At 57.2% G+C, this 15,321-nt stretch overlaps 2 protein-coding genes across 4 annotated transcripts in view; one reads left to right on the forward strand and one right to left on the reverse strand.

Moving 5' to 3' along the window:
• PNKD (PNKD metallo-beta-lactamase domain containing) overlaps positions 1–15,321 on the forward strand; it is a 58,652-nt gene that overhangs the window by 1,881 nt on the left and 41,450 nt on the right. The gene's annotated exons all lie outside the window — the stretch shown is intronic.
• TMBIM1 (transmembrane BAX inhibitor motif containing 1) lies at positions 1,073–14,365 on the reverse strand. Of its 3 annotated transcripts, none has more exons than XM_040986508.1 (12): positions 14,293–14,365; positions 7,235–7,466; positions 6,157–6,257; positions 5,096–5,160; positions 4,949–5,002; positions 4,498–4,548; positions 4,048–4,087; positions 3,818–3,855; positions 3,575–3,662; positions 3,247–3,342; positions 2,439–2,492; positions 1,073–2,091 (listed from the first exon to the last, which is right to left on the reverse strand). In XM_040986508.1, the coding sequence occupies exons 2-12, from the start codon at positions 7,425–7,427 to the stop codon at positions 1,945–1,947; spliced, it is 927 nt and encodes a 308-aa protein (XP_040842442.1). In that variant the 5' UTR covers positions 7,428–7,466; positions 14,293–14,365; the 3' UTR covers positions 1,073–1,944. The 3 variants fall into 3 exon arrangements, with proteins under 3 accessions (XP_040842442.1, XP_040842443.1, XP_040842444.1); XM_040986509.1 differs by lacking the exon at positions 14,293–14,365 and adding an exon at positions 13,826–13,896; XM_040986510.1 differs by lacking the exon at positions 14,293–14,365 and adding an exon at positions 10,757–10,844.

The raw sequence follows: 15,321 nt of genomic DNA on the forward strand, positions 1-15,321 counted from the left end.
TAGATACGAGAGGGAGTGCACCATTCCTGTCCCCCAGGAGGTCAGAACGACTCTGGCTCAGACTCGGCCCCTGCCCAAACCCCGTGCCCATCTCCCTACCCCCCCTAGGGCCATCGGCTTCCCCTGTGGTATCCTCCTCTTCATCCTCACCAAGCGGGAAGTGGACAAGGACCGTTTGAAGCAGATGAAGGCTCGGCAGAACATGCGGGCGTCCAACACGGGCGAGTATGAGAGCCAGAGGTTCAGGGCCTCCTCCTAGCCCACCCGGTCCCCCCACAAATGGGTCCAGGGTTCAGAGCTGAGGAGCCCTGTGGCCCTCCCCCAGACTGTACCGCCTGCCAAGGGTCCAGCACCCCAGCATCCCAGGCCATGCCCCTGAAGTCCGCCAGGGGGCGCATGAAGTCCGGGCTGCATCCAGCCCCACCCCTCCCAGGCTGGGAGGCAGCCAAAGGCAAATAAAAGTGAGTGTGAGTGGAAAGGAACCAGGCCTGGGTCAGTGCCTCCCTCGGGTGGGGCTGGCCATTCCATGGTCTCTCAGCTTAGAGCTGAGCGTCCGTCCGCACTGCGTGATAATGAGACAGTCCTGGGATTAGGCGCAGCAGGTGGAGGTTCCCACCCTGGGGACCAAGCCCTGGGAACCGCTGCAGGCAGAAGGGTGCGTTCCCACCCCATGGAGAAACCAACAACACAGACTCATCCAAGAACGCATCCAGGGTGTGGAGGCAAACAAGCAAGTCAGGACTTCTCGGACCTGTCAGGGCCTCAGTTTCCCTGTTTGTATGATTTCTTCTGCACTTGCACACCACACCCTCCCCCAGCTAGAGCTGCAGGTAGGCTCAGGGCCCTATGAAGAACGGAAGCATTCCAGTTAGCCTCACAGCCCTGGGCCCTGATCCCTTCCATCTGTTGCTGCAGTTTGGCTTCCCCATTAACTCTGTCACCTTTGAGCCCTTCGTCAGTGGGGGGGGGGAAGGCCATGCTCCAGTGTGCTTGGTTACCATGGGAACTGAGACAGGTCAGAGGCAGGAGGTGGTGCCTCTCCAAGTGAAGGCCAGTGGAGCCACCAGAAGTGTAACTTCTAAACATAAGACTTTATTATCTCTCTAGTTGTGTCCCTTTGTGTACTCTATTCAGGATCAAGTACTTAATGGAGAAGTCCTAATACATCCATGGGCCCCTACCCAGCAGCCTGCTCCTGACACTGTGTTACGGGGAAGGCAGTGGCAAGGCACTCAGGGCAGGGGATACTGAGGCATTTTCCTTGCCCCAATCCCAGTCTGAGTTCAGCCTGGTTGATATCCTGGTCATATCCATGACCCTACAAGTTACCCTCCTCACTGTTCCAAGTGGCCTGAGCACAGGAAGCAGGAGGTTCCCTTGACCAGAAGCACAAGCAGGGAGGCCCAAGTAGTGTTGGAGGATGGACACCAGACGGGTATAGGCACCTGCTCAAGCCTACCACATGCCAGGCGGCAGGCGGTGGTCACTGCTGCCCTGCTCTGGCCTCATCTCCATCCCTAACCCTGTGCTTGTCACAGAAACAGTGTGGGGTTGATGACAGCCTGTGAGTTCAGGGTACTGCAGCCAAAGCACTCTGGCTCCACAGGGCTAGGGAGAGGAAAGCATTCCAGCTCCCCAGCCTTGAGGCCTGAGAAAGGCATGGGGGATGGGGGAGACAGATGGGGCTTCACCTTGAAGTCACTTCCACCTTGCATATTTCCCTTTGCACCTCCAAGAAGAATAGGGTAACATCCCCAACCTGTTTCCTGCCCTGGCCACCCAAGACAAGAGTCAATCCTGCACTCCAGCCCCACCAGGAACCTGCATATCCGCAGCCAGACAGGAAGGGTACTGAAGGGAAGGAGAGGGGTGCAAGGCCCAGAGCTCAGCCCTCTAGAAGGCCGAGAGCCCAGGGCGGGGCGGGGGACTGGGATGGGCTGCCCATCAGTTGCGGTCCCCCAGCAGCTGCAGCACAAAGGTGAAAATGTAGACGATATCTGTGTAGATCTGCAGGGCGCCCGTGATGTAGTCCTCAGGGCTGATGGTGTGCTTCCTGTTCCCCAGGACAAGCTGCGTGTCGTAGGCCAGGAACTGCAGCGAAGGGGAGGCCCAGTGAGAACTCGGGGGACCCTGGCCTGGGAGCTAGGCATGCGCTGCGCTTTGGCCACACATGCGTGAGCAGTGTAAGCTCTGCCCTCCCGCGCTTTGCTGCCCAGGGAAGGAGGCACACACGTTATCTGTACCATGGCCTGCAAAGTGTTCTAGAAACTAGCATTGTGCAAGAGACTGTGGGCATGCATGGAAAATCAGGGGAACCTAGTGACATGAGGGTGGGGTCCGTCAGCCATGGGCCCACATGGCCTAAACTCGTGCTGTACTCTCAATTCCTCCTCTCCATCCTGAGTTCCCCCTCCTAGACAGGGTAGGGGCATACTCACCAGGGTGAAACAAATGGCCCCCAAGGCAGCATAGACCATGTGCAGCCAGTAAACCTGCAGGAGAGGGATTGGGCCAAGTGAGGGACCTTAGCAAGGTGGGACCAACCTCTGCCCCCTGTTTCATCCTCCCCCACCCCCATCATGGCCCAGGAGAAGCTAGGAATGGTGATAGATTTGGCAGAGTGGCAGCCATCCCACAAAGCTATGTAAAACCAACCCTGGCCTGTCTTAGCTGGTTAGTCAAGGTACATAGGTGGCCATGATACTTGGGAACAAGGTGGCATGGGACCTGATCTGGGAGGGAGCACACCCAGCATGCAGTTTCAGAGCCCGCCATGGGCTTCCCTGTTCAATGTAGGAATTCAGGAGGGCAGTGCTCACAGCAGCCTGCCCAACACACCTACAGGTCCCTGTCCCACAGTGTGGTGGGCAGTAGGCCCCTTGCTCTCCCTTAGCCTAGGGGGTTCATGTTCTCCCTCTGCAACTGAAGAAAGAACTGATCCAGTGATCCCTAAATTCTCTTCCACCCAGCCCAGCTTCTTGGCCCGGTGGTTCTCCTCCTCTGACTCAGGAGGCTGGTCTCAGCTGTTAGATCTGCTCCTCTACTTCCTGTGGGATTTGCATTTTTTTTTTTCAAGATCCCAGGTGCCATGTCTCCAGAGATAGTTTTATCCCCTAAGTCAGAGGGACAGTGCTTGCCCATATGTGCCAATGCCAGCTAAGCAAAGGTTCTGGAAGTCAGAGCCTCTGCTGCACAGAGAGTGCCAGGAGTGTGGACTCCTCAGTGCTGCTCCCCCAGGACACTTACATATTTGAAGGCGAGCACGATGCTAGTAACAATCCCGGTTACCATCAGCACGATGCCCAGGACGCAGAAGAGGCCTGTACAGGAGGTGAAGTCCACCTGCCAGCAAGGGGGAAGCACCTGTCAGAGCACAGCACTCCTGGCAGGGACCCCAGGACACTGCCGAGGGGACACAGGTAGCCACTGTGTAGATGCACATGTGACGGGGTCAGCTTTGATCTCTAAAGGAAAGCCCTGCTATAGAGGGGTCAGGCCCTGCCAGGGCTGTTCCAGTGTGACACCCAGAGGGCACAGGGATGCAGCAACCCCGCAGGGCACACCATGGCCTTACCTTAGTCTGGAAGCAGAAGATAGTGACCGAAATGGACACTATAGCAGTGATGATCATGGCAATGATGACGGCTTTGGTCTGATACATACTGAGGAGTCACAAGACGATGAATAACTTCACAGTCCTTCTAGAAGGACCCTGCCCAGAAACCCACCCACCCAGGTGACTAGCATCCAGGAGCACACCCCACCCACCCCATGATCCACCCTTTGCAGAAGCGCAGTGGGTCATCCCTGTGAGTACCTGGAAATGGTGCCCGTCATGAAGCCCATGGCAAAAGTCTAAGGGCAGGAGAGACAGAGGGAAATACTTAATGTAGAACGATTGCACCCTGGCAACTGTGACCATGTGACTGAGTTGGGAAGAGGGAGCCACAGCGAGACTTAGAAGCAGGCAGTCAGGGTGAGGTGGGGGAGACAGGCAGAACGCCCCTCCCGGTGTGGGCCACCCCTCCCACTACCCCACAGACTCACGAAGAGGGTCAGCAGGATGATGTTCCATGGGAAGCGGCGCCTGACAGGGACAGAAACACTGCTGAGTGTCTAGGCCCAGCCAGGGCGTCAACCTCCACAGGGGGCAGGGAAGGGGGCCTGGCATGGCCTTGGTCCCTGCTCGGGACTCTGCATAGAGACAGTGGCAGTGGGGTGGGTCTGTGCTATGAACCAGAAGGACTCATACTTACAGCTCTTGATGACCACCTGTGTGACAAAGGTTACAATGCTACCTAGTGTGCAGGGTCACTGTGAGAGGGACAGCTAGGGGGGTTCCATGCGTGCCCGCGGTACCATTTACTGCCACCACCAACATCACTTCCTCTGAGTCTCTGTTCAGCTGCTATAAGCAGTCCCTTTCTTTCCCAAAATACTTCATCTCCATCCCACCCCCAGCCAGCCCTTCTCACCCCCCAAAGCCCTGGGACTCACCTGGGTCCCTGGCAGCAGGCAAGGGTCAGGTAAGTGACAATGAAGACTGCGCTAGAGAGAAAAGAAATAGGGAAGTTGCCTGTGGGCCCAAAGCCACTCAACCTCTTCCAGCCGAGCCTGGCAACACACAGCAGCCCCAGAGGGCTGAGGCAAGCTGTTCTGTAGGCTGCAAGGGCAAGGTCGTGCCCATTCAGGGCACTGAGCCCCTCTGAAACACAGGTCTGGGCCATGAAGGAGGCTGAGAGAGGCCACAGCCGAGTGGCTAGAACAGGGGATTATCCCACCCCCAGCCCACTCTCCCACACCAGCACTGCCCAGCACAGGCACAAGCCCTAGCCACTGGCAGGACCCTCTCCAAAGCATTTTGATTCCAGCCCTGAGCAGAAGCAGAAACTGCAGGAGCTGGCTCAGGACTCCCATGAGCCCTGGGTGCAAAGCAGCTGGTACTCACTAGGACACGTAGTAGACAGCCACGTTTCTCCTGACAAACTGGCCCACTGGTTCCCTGTGCAGCAGAGGGGAGGGGGATAAGAGGAGTGAGACCTGGCAGGTGGCCCAGAGCTCCTGGGGGTGGACAAGAGTGGACCAGGAGACTCACACAAAGGTGAAGATGGCGATGATGGCCACCGTGATGAGCAGCTGGACGGAGATGATGCTGTACACCTGCCACACAGACAGCAGGGGTCAGTGCAGAGTCCCTGCCAAGTCCCAGAGCAGAGAGCCTAAGGTCTGCGGGGCCCCAAGCCTCCCGTGGCCTGTCAGTGCCTGGAAGGTGCTGCTCTGCTGTGAGCCTGCACAGCCTCCCCACAGTGCAGGCCAGCAGAGGGCTGGCCCGGGGGGCTGCACACAGGCCTTTGGCTGCCCCATGGCCCCCAGCCAGCCTCTGCTGACTAGCCAGTTATGGCCTCCACAGGCACGTGCTCCCATGTAGCACATACTATGCTTGTCTACACTGAGCAGGGTACTGTTGCAGGTATGAATTGGAGAGGGGCAGATGACAAGCGAGTATGATGGTTTTGGCTCCCTGCTGCCTGTAGCCTAATGGGAACTGATGTCTGGGTAAGGCAGGACATTGGACAGGGCCCAGCCAGGAGCCTGCTCCAGATGGAACCTGCCCTCCCAAATCAAGGTCAAGGACACTGGGGTCTGAGGAGATGTAGATGCCCCTGAGGAGTGGGGGCAGGGCAGGAGGGACTTGAAAAAATCACCATGTTCATTTTTTGCAGAACATACATAGTTTTTTTTGTTCATGCATTTTCCGTGAACATTTTTTTAAAAGACTATTTATTTACTTAAAGGGAAACAACAGAGAGGTCTTTCATCCACTGGTTCACTCCTCCAATGGATGCAACAGCCAGACTAAAGTCAGAAACCAGGAATTTCATCCATGTCACCCATGTGGGGAGCAAGGGCCAAGGTAACTAGACCATCATCCACTGTCTTTCTAGCCTCTTTATCAGGAAGCAGCCAGGACTCCAGCTGGGTCTTCAGTACAGAACACCAGTGTCATAAGTGGCAGCCAAAACCGCCATGACACCAGCCCCTCAATGAACTCTTTGCAGAGCCCCCTGTGATGTACAGGAGACTGTGCCAGGGAGTCAAGCTAGCCTGTCCCTCCCCACTCCCAAGCCCGAGGGGCCCTTCCAGCACACAGCTCACCTTTCTGATGAAGTTGTGCCTGACCTTCCGGTCATCCCACTCTCCAGCTCCAAAGCTGTCACTCACTGCTCTTTCCTCACCTTCATAGCCACTGCCTGGGCCTAGGGACAGATCACACATGTCCAACTGAGGGCCTGAGACAAGTAGCATCCATCCCAAAGCCTCCCTGACACGGTTTCACACAACACCTCATGGAGGTCTAGCCAAGACGAGAGAACGAGAGCGAGCACAGAAACCTCTCCCACCAACGCAGGCGTGGCTCTAGGGAGCTGAGGTGCACATCTGTGGAGGGCCCCTGTGTTCCCAGCATGCCCTGATCCAGTGAGGAAGCCAGGCAGGAGTGGGGCTGACCATGTCACAGCAGGGGACTCCAGGGTGTGTGTGTGTGTGTTACAGCAGGGGACTCCAGAGTGTGTGTGTGTGAGGACTACACTCTGTGGCAGGTGTCACAGGAGCAGATGTATCAAGGACATGGTGACTGTTAATGTGAGAGTGCCATACTCAGGGCCACACCAGTGTACCTGTGCCCAGGTGACCGTCAGCCCTGCCCTGACTCCAGGGCCTCGGGACATCCCTTGAAAGCCTCTCTGGGAACCCCTTTCAGAACCTACAGGTAAACCCCACAGAGAAAGCAGCTCACTGCCTTCTGGTCTCCCCTTGTTCCTGAACCTCATTTGCCTGCTTGTTTAAGTGCTCAGGGTTTAATGCTGAGGATATTTTAAAAATAAATAAATAAATAAAGTGCTCTGGCTTGCAAGGTCATTCCTAAGAAGGCGCTAAGTCGGGTGGGTGGCAGCAGCCTAGCAGGGGCATAGCAAGGGCCTGCTCAGGAGACCCTTCAGTCGCTGTTTCTGCGTGCGTACCCCTCTGGACTTAGGGACTCGGTCTTCTGCTGAACACAGGGGCTAGCAAGTGACTGCAGAGGCCAAGTGTTAAGGATCAGGGTCAGGAAGAAACAGGGTATGCCAGGGGCTATGGAAGGGAAGAGGAACTGAGCAAAGAGAGGGGAAGCAGGTGTCTCGCAGCCCCCCATGCTGCCCCCCTCCCAGCAGCTTCCATCCACCCTTCCAAGACTCACCATAGTTCATAGGCATCGGGTGGATGGGGGGCATGGGCTGAGGGTAGCCAGCAGGGTGACCATAGCCCGGCTGTGGGTAGGCAGGGTACCCACCCGGCAGCATGGACGGCTGCCCATAGCCCCCAGGAGGTGGAGGGCCAGGGTACAAAGGGTTGCGGTCCTCATACGGAGGTGGGGCACTGGGGTTGGACATGGCCACTCACAGGCTGAGGGCTCCCCCAGCTGCTGTGACCTGAAATGGAAGACATGAAAAGCGGTCATCAGTGCCAGGCTGCAGCTGGTTCCACAACCCTACCACCCTGCCCAGTCCAGCCCCGTCCCTGCCACAGAGAGGCGGCCTCTTGTCTGTAGATCACAGTGTGTCACTGGTTACCCGCTGGCCACCTCCCCTCGGGCTCTCTCTCTCCTCTGAAGCCTCCTGGCCACAGGAGAGCAAGGACCAGGGATGGACCAGGGATGAACCAGGGGCCCATAAGCCACCAACTATCAGTGGGGGGACAAATGTGATCTGCAGGGGTCAGTACAGCCCCAATGGCAGCTAGCAGGGATGCCAGGCCTGGGAGCCAGAGCTGGAGTGGAGCCAGGGCTCTGAGAGGAGGAGGAAAACAAGCCGGCCCCAGAGCCAGGGCTGCCAGGCTCAAGAGGGATGGGGCCACTGGCACAGAGGCAGGCTGAGTCAGGGGATGTCTGAGAAGCCAGAGCCAGCACGTGCACAGGGCTGGGGGCGGGGTGGCATGCCTAAGGAGACAGGAGTTTCTGGTTCAGTCAAGTCCCAGCTGCGGCATGTCAGATAGGCATGTGGTAGCCTGCGGCCCATACTGCTCTTGGCACTGGTGTTGTCACGGAGTAGAGAGAGTGCAGAGGCCCAGGGGAGACGCATGTATAAAACCCCAGGGTCTGTGGGATTGCTGGGATTTTTCCCTATCTGCCCCGCCCCACCCACATGGTGATGATGGTGGTGGAGAGGCAACAGGATGTATAAGAGCTGCCCATCAACCCAGCTAGACCAAGGACCCAGCAAGGGGAAACCCTGGAAGCAGAGTTGAAAGGGGCTCAGTTGTGCGGACTTGGCCATGAGTCCCCAGTGAGGACTCTGGGCTCAGGACAGTGAAGCAGGAATCCGAGAACTAGCCCTGCAGCACCTGGCACATCCCATGTCCTTAGGCCCAGGGTCCCTGGGGAGGCCACCTCTCCCTAGAGCATCCCTCAGAGCAAAGAGAGACACTCCCAGATCCAGGTCAGCAGAGTCCTGAGCAGCCCAGGGCCCACAAAAAAGGACTGTCTTATCTCTTGTCTTTTAGGACAGCTGGGGTCATTCCAATGGGGGGGGCAGCAGGGGATCAAATAGCATGCCAGGGCTCAGTGCATTGCCCTGAGGGAAGCTGTGCCTGTCTTCCTGGAACTAATGGGGCAGAAGCAGAGCTTGGGGACAACAAGTGGGCAAGAAGAGGGTGAGGGTGTGAGGTAGTGCATCCCAGAAGGGCAGGTGTGGGAGGGCCAGGGCAAAGTAGAATGCTGGGGCTTATGACATGGAATGCAGGCTGGCTCACACAATGTCTGGGACTTGGAGAACAGCAAGAAGGTTGTCCTATGTACCAGCACCATGAATCGCTCTAATAGGTTTTTTTAAGAGGGAGGTAAACTGGGCCCTCCCTCTAGCAAGAAGCGCCTTCTGCCTGGACCCTGCCTCCTTCAGAACCTTCTTGAGTCCCCAAAAAGCACAGCATCAGGTCTAGAAGCCCAGGGGTGGGGGGTTTGGGATGTCTCATTACTGCCAACTTCTAACACCCTGGACCCAGGGCTGGCAGTACATGGCCCATGAGGCACTGACAGGAAGGGCTCTGGGTGGTCAGAAGGCCCAGCTGTGCCACCAGACCATGAGGTCACCACTTCCTGACCTGGAAGCTCCTCAGAGAGCACCTGCGCAGAATGCAGTGCAGTGGATGGGTGGGTAGGCTAGAGGAATTCAGCTCAGACCACAGACCAGGCTCCAAGTTGCCGCCCCCTCCCTCTGCCTGTGGCCAGGCAGGGCAAACAGGTGCCTTCCCTGACCAAGGGGTTCCTGTATCCACTGAGGGAAGAGTGAAGGGTGGAGGGAAGGCCTCAAGAGAAGGCCACCAGCGCTCCGGTCCAGCTCTGGCTCCTGACTCACTCACACAAACCCTGCCCCTGTCCTCTCTCACCGCACTCTGCCACATCTTGCTTCCAGAGAATTCACCAGTATGCCTGCCTTCCGGAGACTTCAGCTACCATTCATTCATCCCAAACACCACCTGGAAAATGGCCTTAACGCTAACAGTAATTGAATTAAGTGAGGAAATGGACTGGAGAGCACATCGGATGCTGCCAGACACCTGATAGAAAGGGACCATCCTTTAAAAAAAAAAAAAAAAAAAAAAGACCAGCTCCATACAGAAGCCCAGCACCGAAGGCACTGACCCCAACACCTAGACGACAGAGGTGGGACTTGACTTCCCAGCCTGAGCCAGGCTCTGCATCCCTCATTTCTATTCCCTGTCCATCCAAGCTTCTCAACCCTCCTGCTGGGGCTCCCCACCCCCATCCTGAGGCCTCCACACCCACACAGGCTTGCACAGCAGGTTGGGGGATCCAGAGATGGACTGACAATGTCAGAGCTGAAAGTAGACCCCCTGCCCCTCCACCCCGCTTTGTGTTGAGTTGCTGACCTCAGCTACACTCCCATCGAGCAATGCCAGAGGAAGGAGAACCCCCTTGGCCTGGCAGGAGGCTCCGGGGCCCAGGGTTCCTGCCTGACCCACGTGAGGGTCTTGGCCACCTCCACGTTCTCAGGGCCTCCACTGAGGAGCAGGAGACAGGGAGGCAGTCAGCGTGCCTCTCTGTGTCCATGGGACATTGGCAAGCAAAAGGCAGACAGAACAGGAGGGGAGATGCCTGGGTTCCCCCAGGAGCTGCTGGAGGAACTCCCCACTGGGTTCCTATGTCTTCCTCAAACCCAAAGACCTTCAGCTCCATGTGACCATCAGCCCAGAACAAGCCTCATATGGCTGCAGGCAGCCTGGGTCATGGCCTCCATCCCCTATCCACGGCCCCCAGGAGAGAACAAGAACATCTCCTTTCTCCCACAGGACCTGGGGACCCCAGCCGTGGTAGCAGTGGAAATGGCTGGACCTGAACAGCCGGCCTGCAGGTGACCTAAGTTTTCAGGCACAGAGCTGGGCCCTGAGGCAGCCCAGTGTTGGTACCCAGGCCCATGACCTCCTGAGGCACAGGAAGGGTTAAGGCCCTGGCATCTCAGGCCAGAACGACTGAAGTTACAGCGAGAAGGGTGTGTGCCTTGGAGAGCGGGACAGAAAGGCGTGGATGACTGGTCCAGGCAGCGTGCCCTCCTCGCTGCCAGGAAGGGACGCCCAGAGTAGGACAGAAAGAATAGCTCAGAGGGGCCTTCAGGAAGCCCCACCCAGCAGGCCCAAGTCTCCACCCACCCTCTGCTTTGCTTCCCCTAACTCCCCACCCCTCCCAATAAAACATGTGTCCTCCCACCTGAGCCAAGTGGCAAAGGAATACAGAAATACACTCAGACGTGTCTGGGCAAGTCACCAGGCCGGGGGAGTCTTGAGCCAGAGGAGTCTTAAAAAAAAAAGAAAGAAAGCAAAGGGGTGGACTTTAGAAATCATGAAATCAGCTGACCAGGAGAGCCCAGAGCCAGCCCAGTTCCTGCTGCAGGCCACTAGGACCTCTTGGTCATAGGTGTGGAACTTTCCCTCCCAGCCCCGCCCACCACAAGGGTTTAGAGACGTAAGCACACACACCCACATCCACACCCACCGGCAGGAGGGGTGCCAGCTCCGAGATGCCATGGCCTGCCAGCCCACAGCTGCCTGCCCCCACCCTGTGGCCAGGCCAACTCCCTTAAGATCCATCGCTCAGACAGACAGATGGCTGCTATGGCCTGTGCCATCACCCTTGCCTTTGGGGACAGAAGTATATTGCAGGGCTGTGAGCTGGTCAGGACGGGCTGGGAGTGCTGATAAGGGGAGAGGAAGCCACCAAAGGGGCCAGTGACACTTGGGGCCAAGCCTGCCTCCTCCTCAAAGCGTCGTCTGTCTTTTCAAACTTCAGAGACTTCACAACCCAAGGCACACAACAGCAGGTGCAGGCACAGAAAGGAGCGAGGCTCGGTCAGCCCTGGCAGGGAGTTCTCCTGACCCCGCTCTGCACACATGCTACTGATCCCTTTTCCCAGTGAAAAGTTCATCTATGGTCTGCACCTGGGTCAGGAGGCAGGGTGCTTGGGGCCGGGCCTGGGCACCAATTCCCCTTGTGTGAGTCATAGCAGGCACTTCCTAGCTCTGAACTCAGTTTTTACATCCATAAATGAGTTATCCTGAACCAAAAAGATCAACATCCACTCCCAGCCTACTAATCCCTGGCTGGTTTTTTTTTTTTTTGAGATTTATTCATATATTCACTTGTAAGATCGAGTGGAGAGAAAGGGGGAGAAAAAGAAAGATCTTCCATCTGCTGGTTCAGTCCCCAAAAAACTACAGGTGCCAGGGCTAAAGCTGCCAGGTGTAGCCCAGGCCAAAGCTGAGAACCGAGAACCCCATACTGGTCTCCTACAGAAGCAGCAGGGACCCAAGCCCTTGGACCATCATCTGCTGCCTTCCTAGGCATATTAGCAGAGAACTGAATCATAAGTTGAGCAGTTGGGACTCAAACCAGCGCTCTGATATGGGGTAGTCCCAAGCAGAGACTTAACCCACTGTGTGACAGTGCCGGCCCCTACCAATCTTTGTGAATGGAAAGCCTAACGGAAGAGAAGGTTTCAGGGTGGAATGACATGACTCCCAAAGGAGCCACCCCAGGGCCACTGCTGCTGACCACTGGCCCATAGGTCATATGCAGAAGCAGAGGCAAGTGCCAGGTTCAGGGAGGCCGTAAGTCCCTGTCTTCCAAACTGTCACCAAGATGCCTGCTGGACACCCCCGGCCCTCTCCGCCTGGGGCTCAGTTACCCCAGAGGCTGCAGAGAGCTCGCTCAGCACTGGAGTGAAGGAAGAAAGGGCGAGGCAGAAAGCCCAGAGACCTGGGCCCCTTCATGACCCTGGGAGAAGGAAGAGACTGGGTTACCAGAACCAGAGAGTACAACGAGAATGGCCTCGCTAGGCATTCCCAGAAGACATCACTGGAGAAGCACAGGCACAGATGCGTCTCCTTCCTGGAACTCCACCTGGCACCAGGGCCTACTTCAAGGCCCTGACAAGTCTCACACTAACAAACCTGTTCAGCATTGTGTAGCTCAAGGTTCTGTCAACCTGCTGTAGCCTGAAACTCTTTTATCAAGGCACCCTATTAATATCCTGTGGGAGACCGGCTGAAGCACCTTTGTTTTACAGGCAGACACAACCTGGAAAATAATTGGCGTCCCAACTCTTCCTATCTCAAGACTGCTCATGGCGGTTATCACACCCCTCTCTCAGGGCCAGCTTAGCACCAGGGTCCTCTGGGGGTCCTTCCACAGTGGACCCACTGCCAAGAGGTGGAGGATATCTCAGCTGGCACCAAACCAAGACGCTGACGTGTTCTGCGTAACGGAGCAAGTCACAATCATCATACACAGCCATACCTCCCCACCCCCCACCCCACCCCCACCCCACCCCCATCACCGGCTTGCCGCAGCCCGGGGAATCCTGGTTTGGCCGAGAACTCAAATCCAAGGGTTGACACATCCTGCCCAGGTCATCCCCTCTGCTGCTCCTGACCAGCAGGCTCCTATGGCTGTCCTTTGGTCGACCAGTCTGTCCCCTGATCCTCATCCTGGGGCACCCAGGGTAAGCTGCTATTGGCGACTGCAGGTGCTTAAGCCTTCACAGCCACAGCCAGGTCAGGAAGCCAAGTCAAGGTGGCTATTACCCTAGCTCATGACGTCAGGGTCTCCCCGACACCCAGCCCCTACCCCCTCATTACCCTCTCTGACATGCCCATTTCCACAAGTGAGGGCCTGCAGTCACTGCCCAAGAAGGACAAACGGTGACAGGGCCCTGGCCAAGGATGTCTTGCCCCTCCTTCCCAAGCTCAGGACCCGCAAGGCAGGGAGCAGCCAGGTAACCAGGAGCATGGCTGGCCATGGCCCCCCACAAAGCAGCGCCACCAAGCTCCTGGCTCCCCTGCTACCAAAGCCAGGCCAAAGGCCCCAGTCTGAAACCAAAGCTCGGCAGTGGGATGAATATTTCAGAGGCCAGAGAACCAGACACGCTAGGGCCCTCTGATGACACTGGGGTGTCACTGGCGACTCTGCCCCTGCCCACCCCACAGTAGCCAGCATGCATGAGTCCAGCCCCACTCACAGAAACCTGACAACCACCACAGCCGGACAGGAAGCAGCAGGGGCCAGCCCTGCTTTTTTCCCCCTCCTCCCCCGCCCCGCCCTCAGCCCCATCCTCTCCCCTACTTCCTTTCTTTTCTCTCTCCCTTTCCCCATTCCTGCCTTGTTTTCCCTCTGACCCTGAGCCAGCTTGGGGTCAGGCCGTACCAGGAGCCACTTCTCCTGCCATGGCCAGGACTGCCAGGTGGATACCCTCACCCACTCCTTGGCTCTTCAGGCACCTACCCACACCACACCTGCTCCAAGGCCCATCGGGCTGGCTTCCCTCCCTCCTCGCACCAGCTGAAGGCTAAGACAGCTCTCACCCCACTCACAGCTGGCGTCTGTGCGTGCGTCTGCCAGGCTAGACCCGCCCTGGAGCTGCTGGTGCCAGAAGATAGGGACGCGAGGACACCCCACCAGCAGCAGCAGCCGGCCCCAGACTCCCCGCCGTTTTCCGAGTGCCCACAACGCACTGCTCAGCGAACCGGGCAGGTGTCCACGACCAGCCTGGGCCCAGGGAAAGCGAAACTCCAGCGGTCAGGCATGCTGGCGCCGATCCTAGGGCAGGAACGGCCGGCCCGAAGCTAACTGGGGAACTGGCGCGTTCCGAGAAAGTTTGGGGACTCCAGTCCCGGCGCCTCCCCGTTCCGCACTCGGCCCTCACCGGCCCAGCGCCCCGCCTCCGCCCACAGGGACCCCCAAAGGCTTGCCTGCGCCGCTCCGACGGTGAGTTCCGCGGCTCCGGGTGCTGCGAGTGCTGGGCGGCCAAGCAGGCTGGGCTGGGCAGGGGCAGCGCGCCCCGCCCCGACGCGTCGGCCCCTCGGCGGGGCGGAGCCTCGGGGCGCCGCCAGGGGGCGCCCTGCCCCCGCCGGCCCGAGAGAACCCCGGGGGGTGGTAGCGCACCGCTTTAAAGGCTACGTGCAACAACCTAGCCGTAAAAAAAAAAAAAAAAATCCGAGTTAAGGAAGAAAATAACTTCTTCCACATACGCACCGTGCCCCAATTCCCAGGGGCGCAGCTCGCTTTGGGTGCTCCTTAGCGGATAATGTGTGTTACTCGTTTTCTGTTGGCAACGCCCGCGTCGCCGCGAACCCCGAGCCGAAAGGAGGCACTAGGGTTACAAAAAGACAACACACAGTGGGTCATTCTTGTAAAGAGAATGCCGTTTATTCGAGGTTAGCCTGCCTTTTATGGTCTGCCTAGTTCCTCCCAATATTTTCCCAATGCTCAAGCAACTCCTAAGCTCCCCTGGGGGCATGTTAAAAAAGGGGAAGCAAGGAAGAGGGAACTTGGGGTCAAGCAAGGGGCTAACGTGCCAAGATTGCCCATCCTGTTACACCTTGAGAAACAAGCTAAGCTGTGGAGTTAAACCTTGGGAGACCAAGCCGTGCAATTTTCCAGAGCTGTGTGTGGCAAATTTTCTCCTTTTATTTTTGCTTAAAACATAATTAGTCTTAAAAAGTATAGTCTTCTTTTTAAACAAAAGATTTATTTACTTAAGAGACAAGCGAGAGAGAGCGAGAGCGAGAGAGAGAATGTTTCATGCACTGATTCACTTCCCAGGGAGGAGTCAGGAGCCTGGAATTTAATCTTCCTGCCTGGTCGAGGGGGAGGGGCTTACCAGGGACCCGAGCGCTGGAGCCCGTGGCCTGCTGCTTCCCAGGTGTGCGTTAGCAGTGTTGTAGGGAATTCGACGTGAATGCAACAACCTCGTTTATTGTCTCACACGAAATAATTTT

The sequence above is a fragment of the Ochotona curzoniae genome, unplaced genomic scaffold (assembly GCF_017591425.1).
Source record: "Ochotona curzoniae isolate NIBS_2020 unplaced genomic scaffold, NIBS_Ocur_1.0 contig_4514, whole genome shotgun sequence".
NCBI lineage: Eukaryota > Metazoa > Chordata > Mammalia > Lagomorpha > Ochotonidae > Ochotona > Ochotona curzoniae.

What these genes read in the sequence shown, in the direction of transcription:
- TMBIM1 (XM_040986508.1), bottom strand. Translation starts at nt 7,427, where the DNA reads ATGTCCAACCCCAGTGCCCCACCTCCGTATGAGGACCGCAACCCTTTG. An exon ending in GCTGTCTACTACGTGTCCTA is followed by an intron (nt 4,549 to 4,948) that starts GTGAGTACCAGC and finishes TTTTCTCTCTAG; the next exon opens with CGCAGTCTTCATTGTCACTT. An exon ending in GGGCCATTTGTTTCACCCTG is followed by an intron (nt 2,092 to 2,438) that starts GTGAGTATGCCC and finishes CCTTCGCTGCAG; the next exon opens with TTCCTGGCCTACGACACGCA.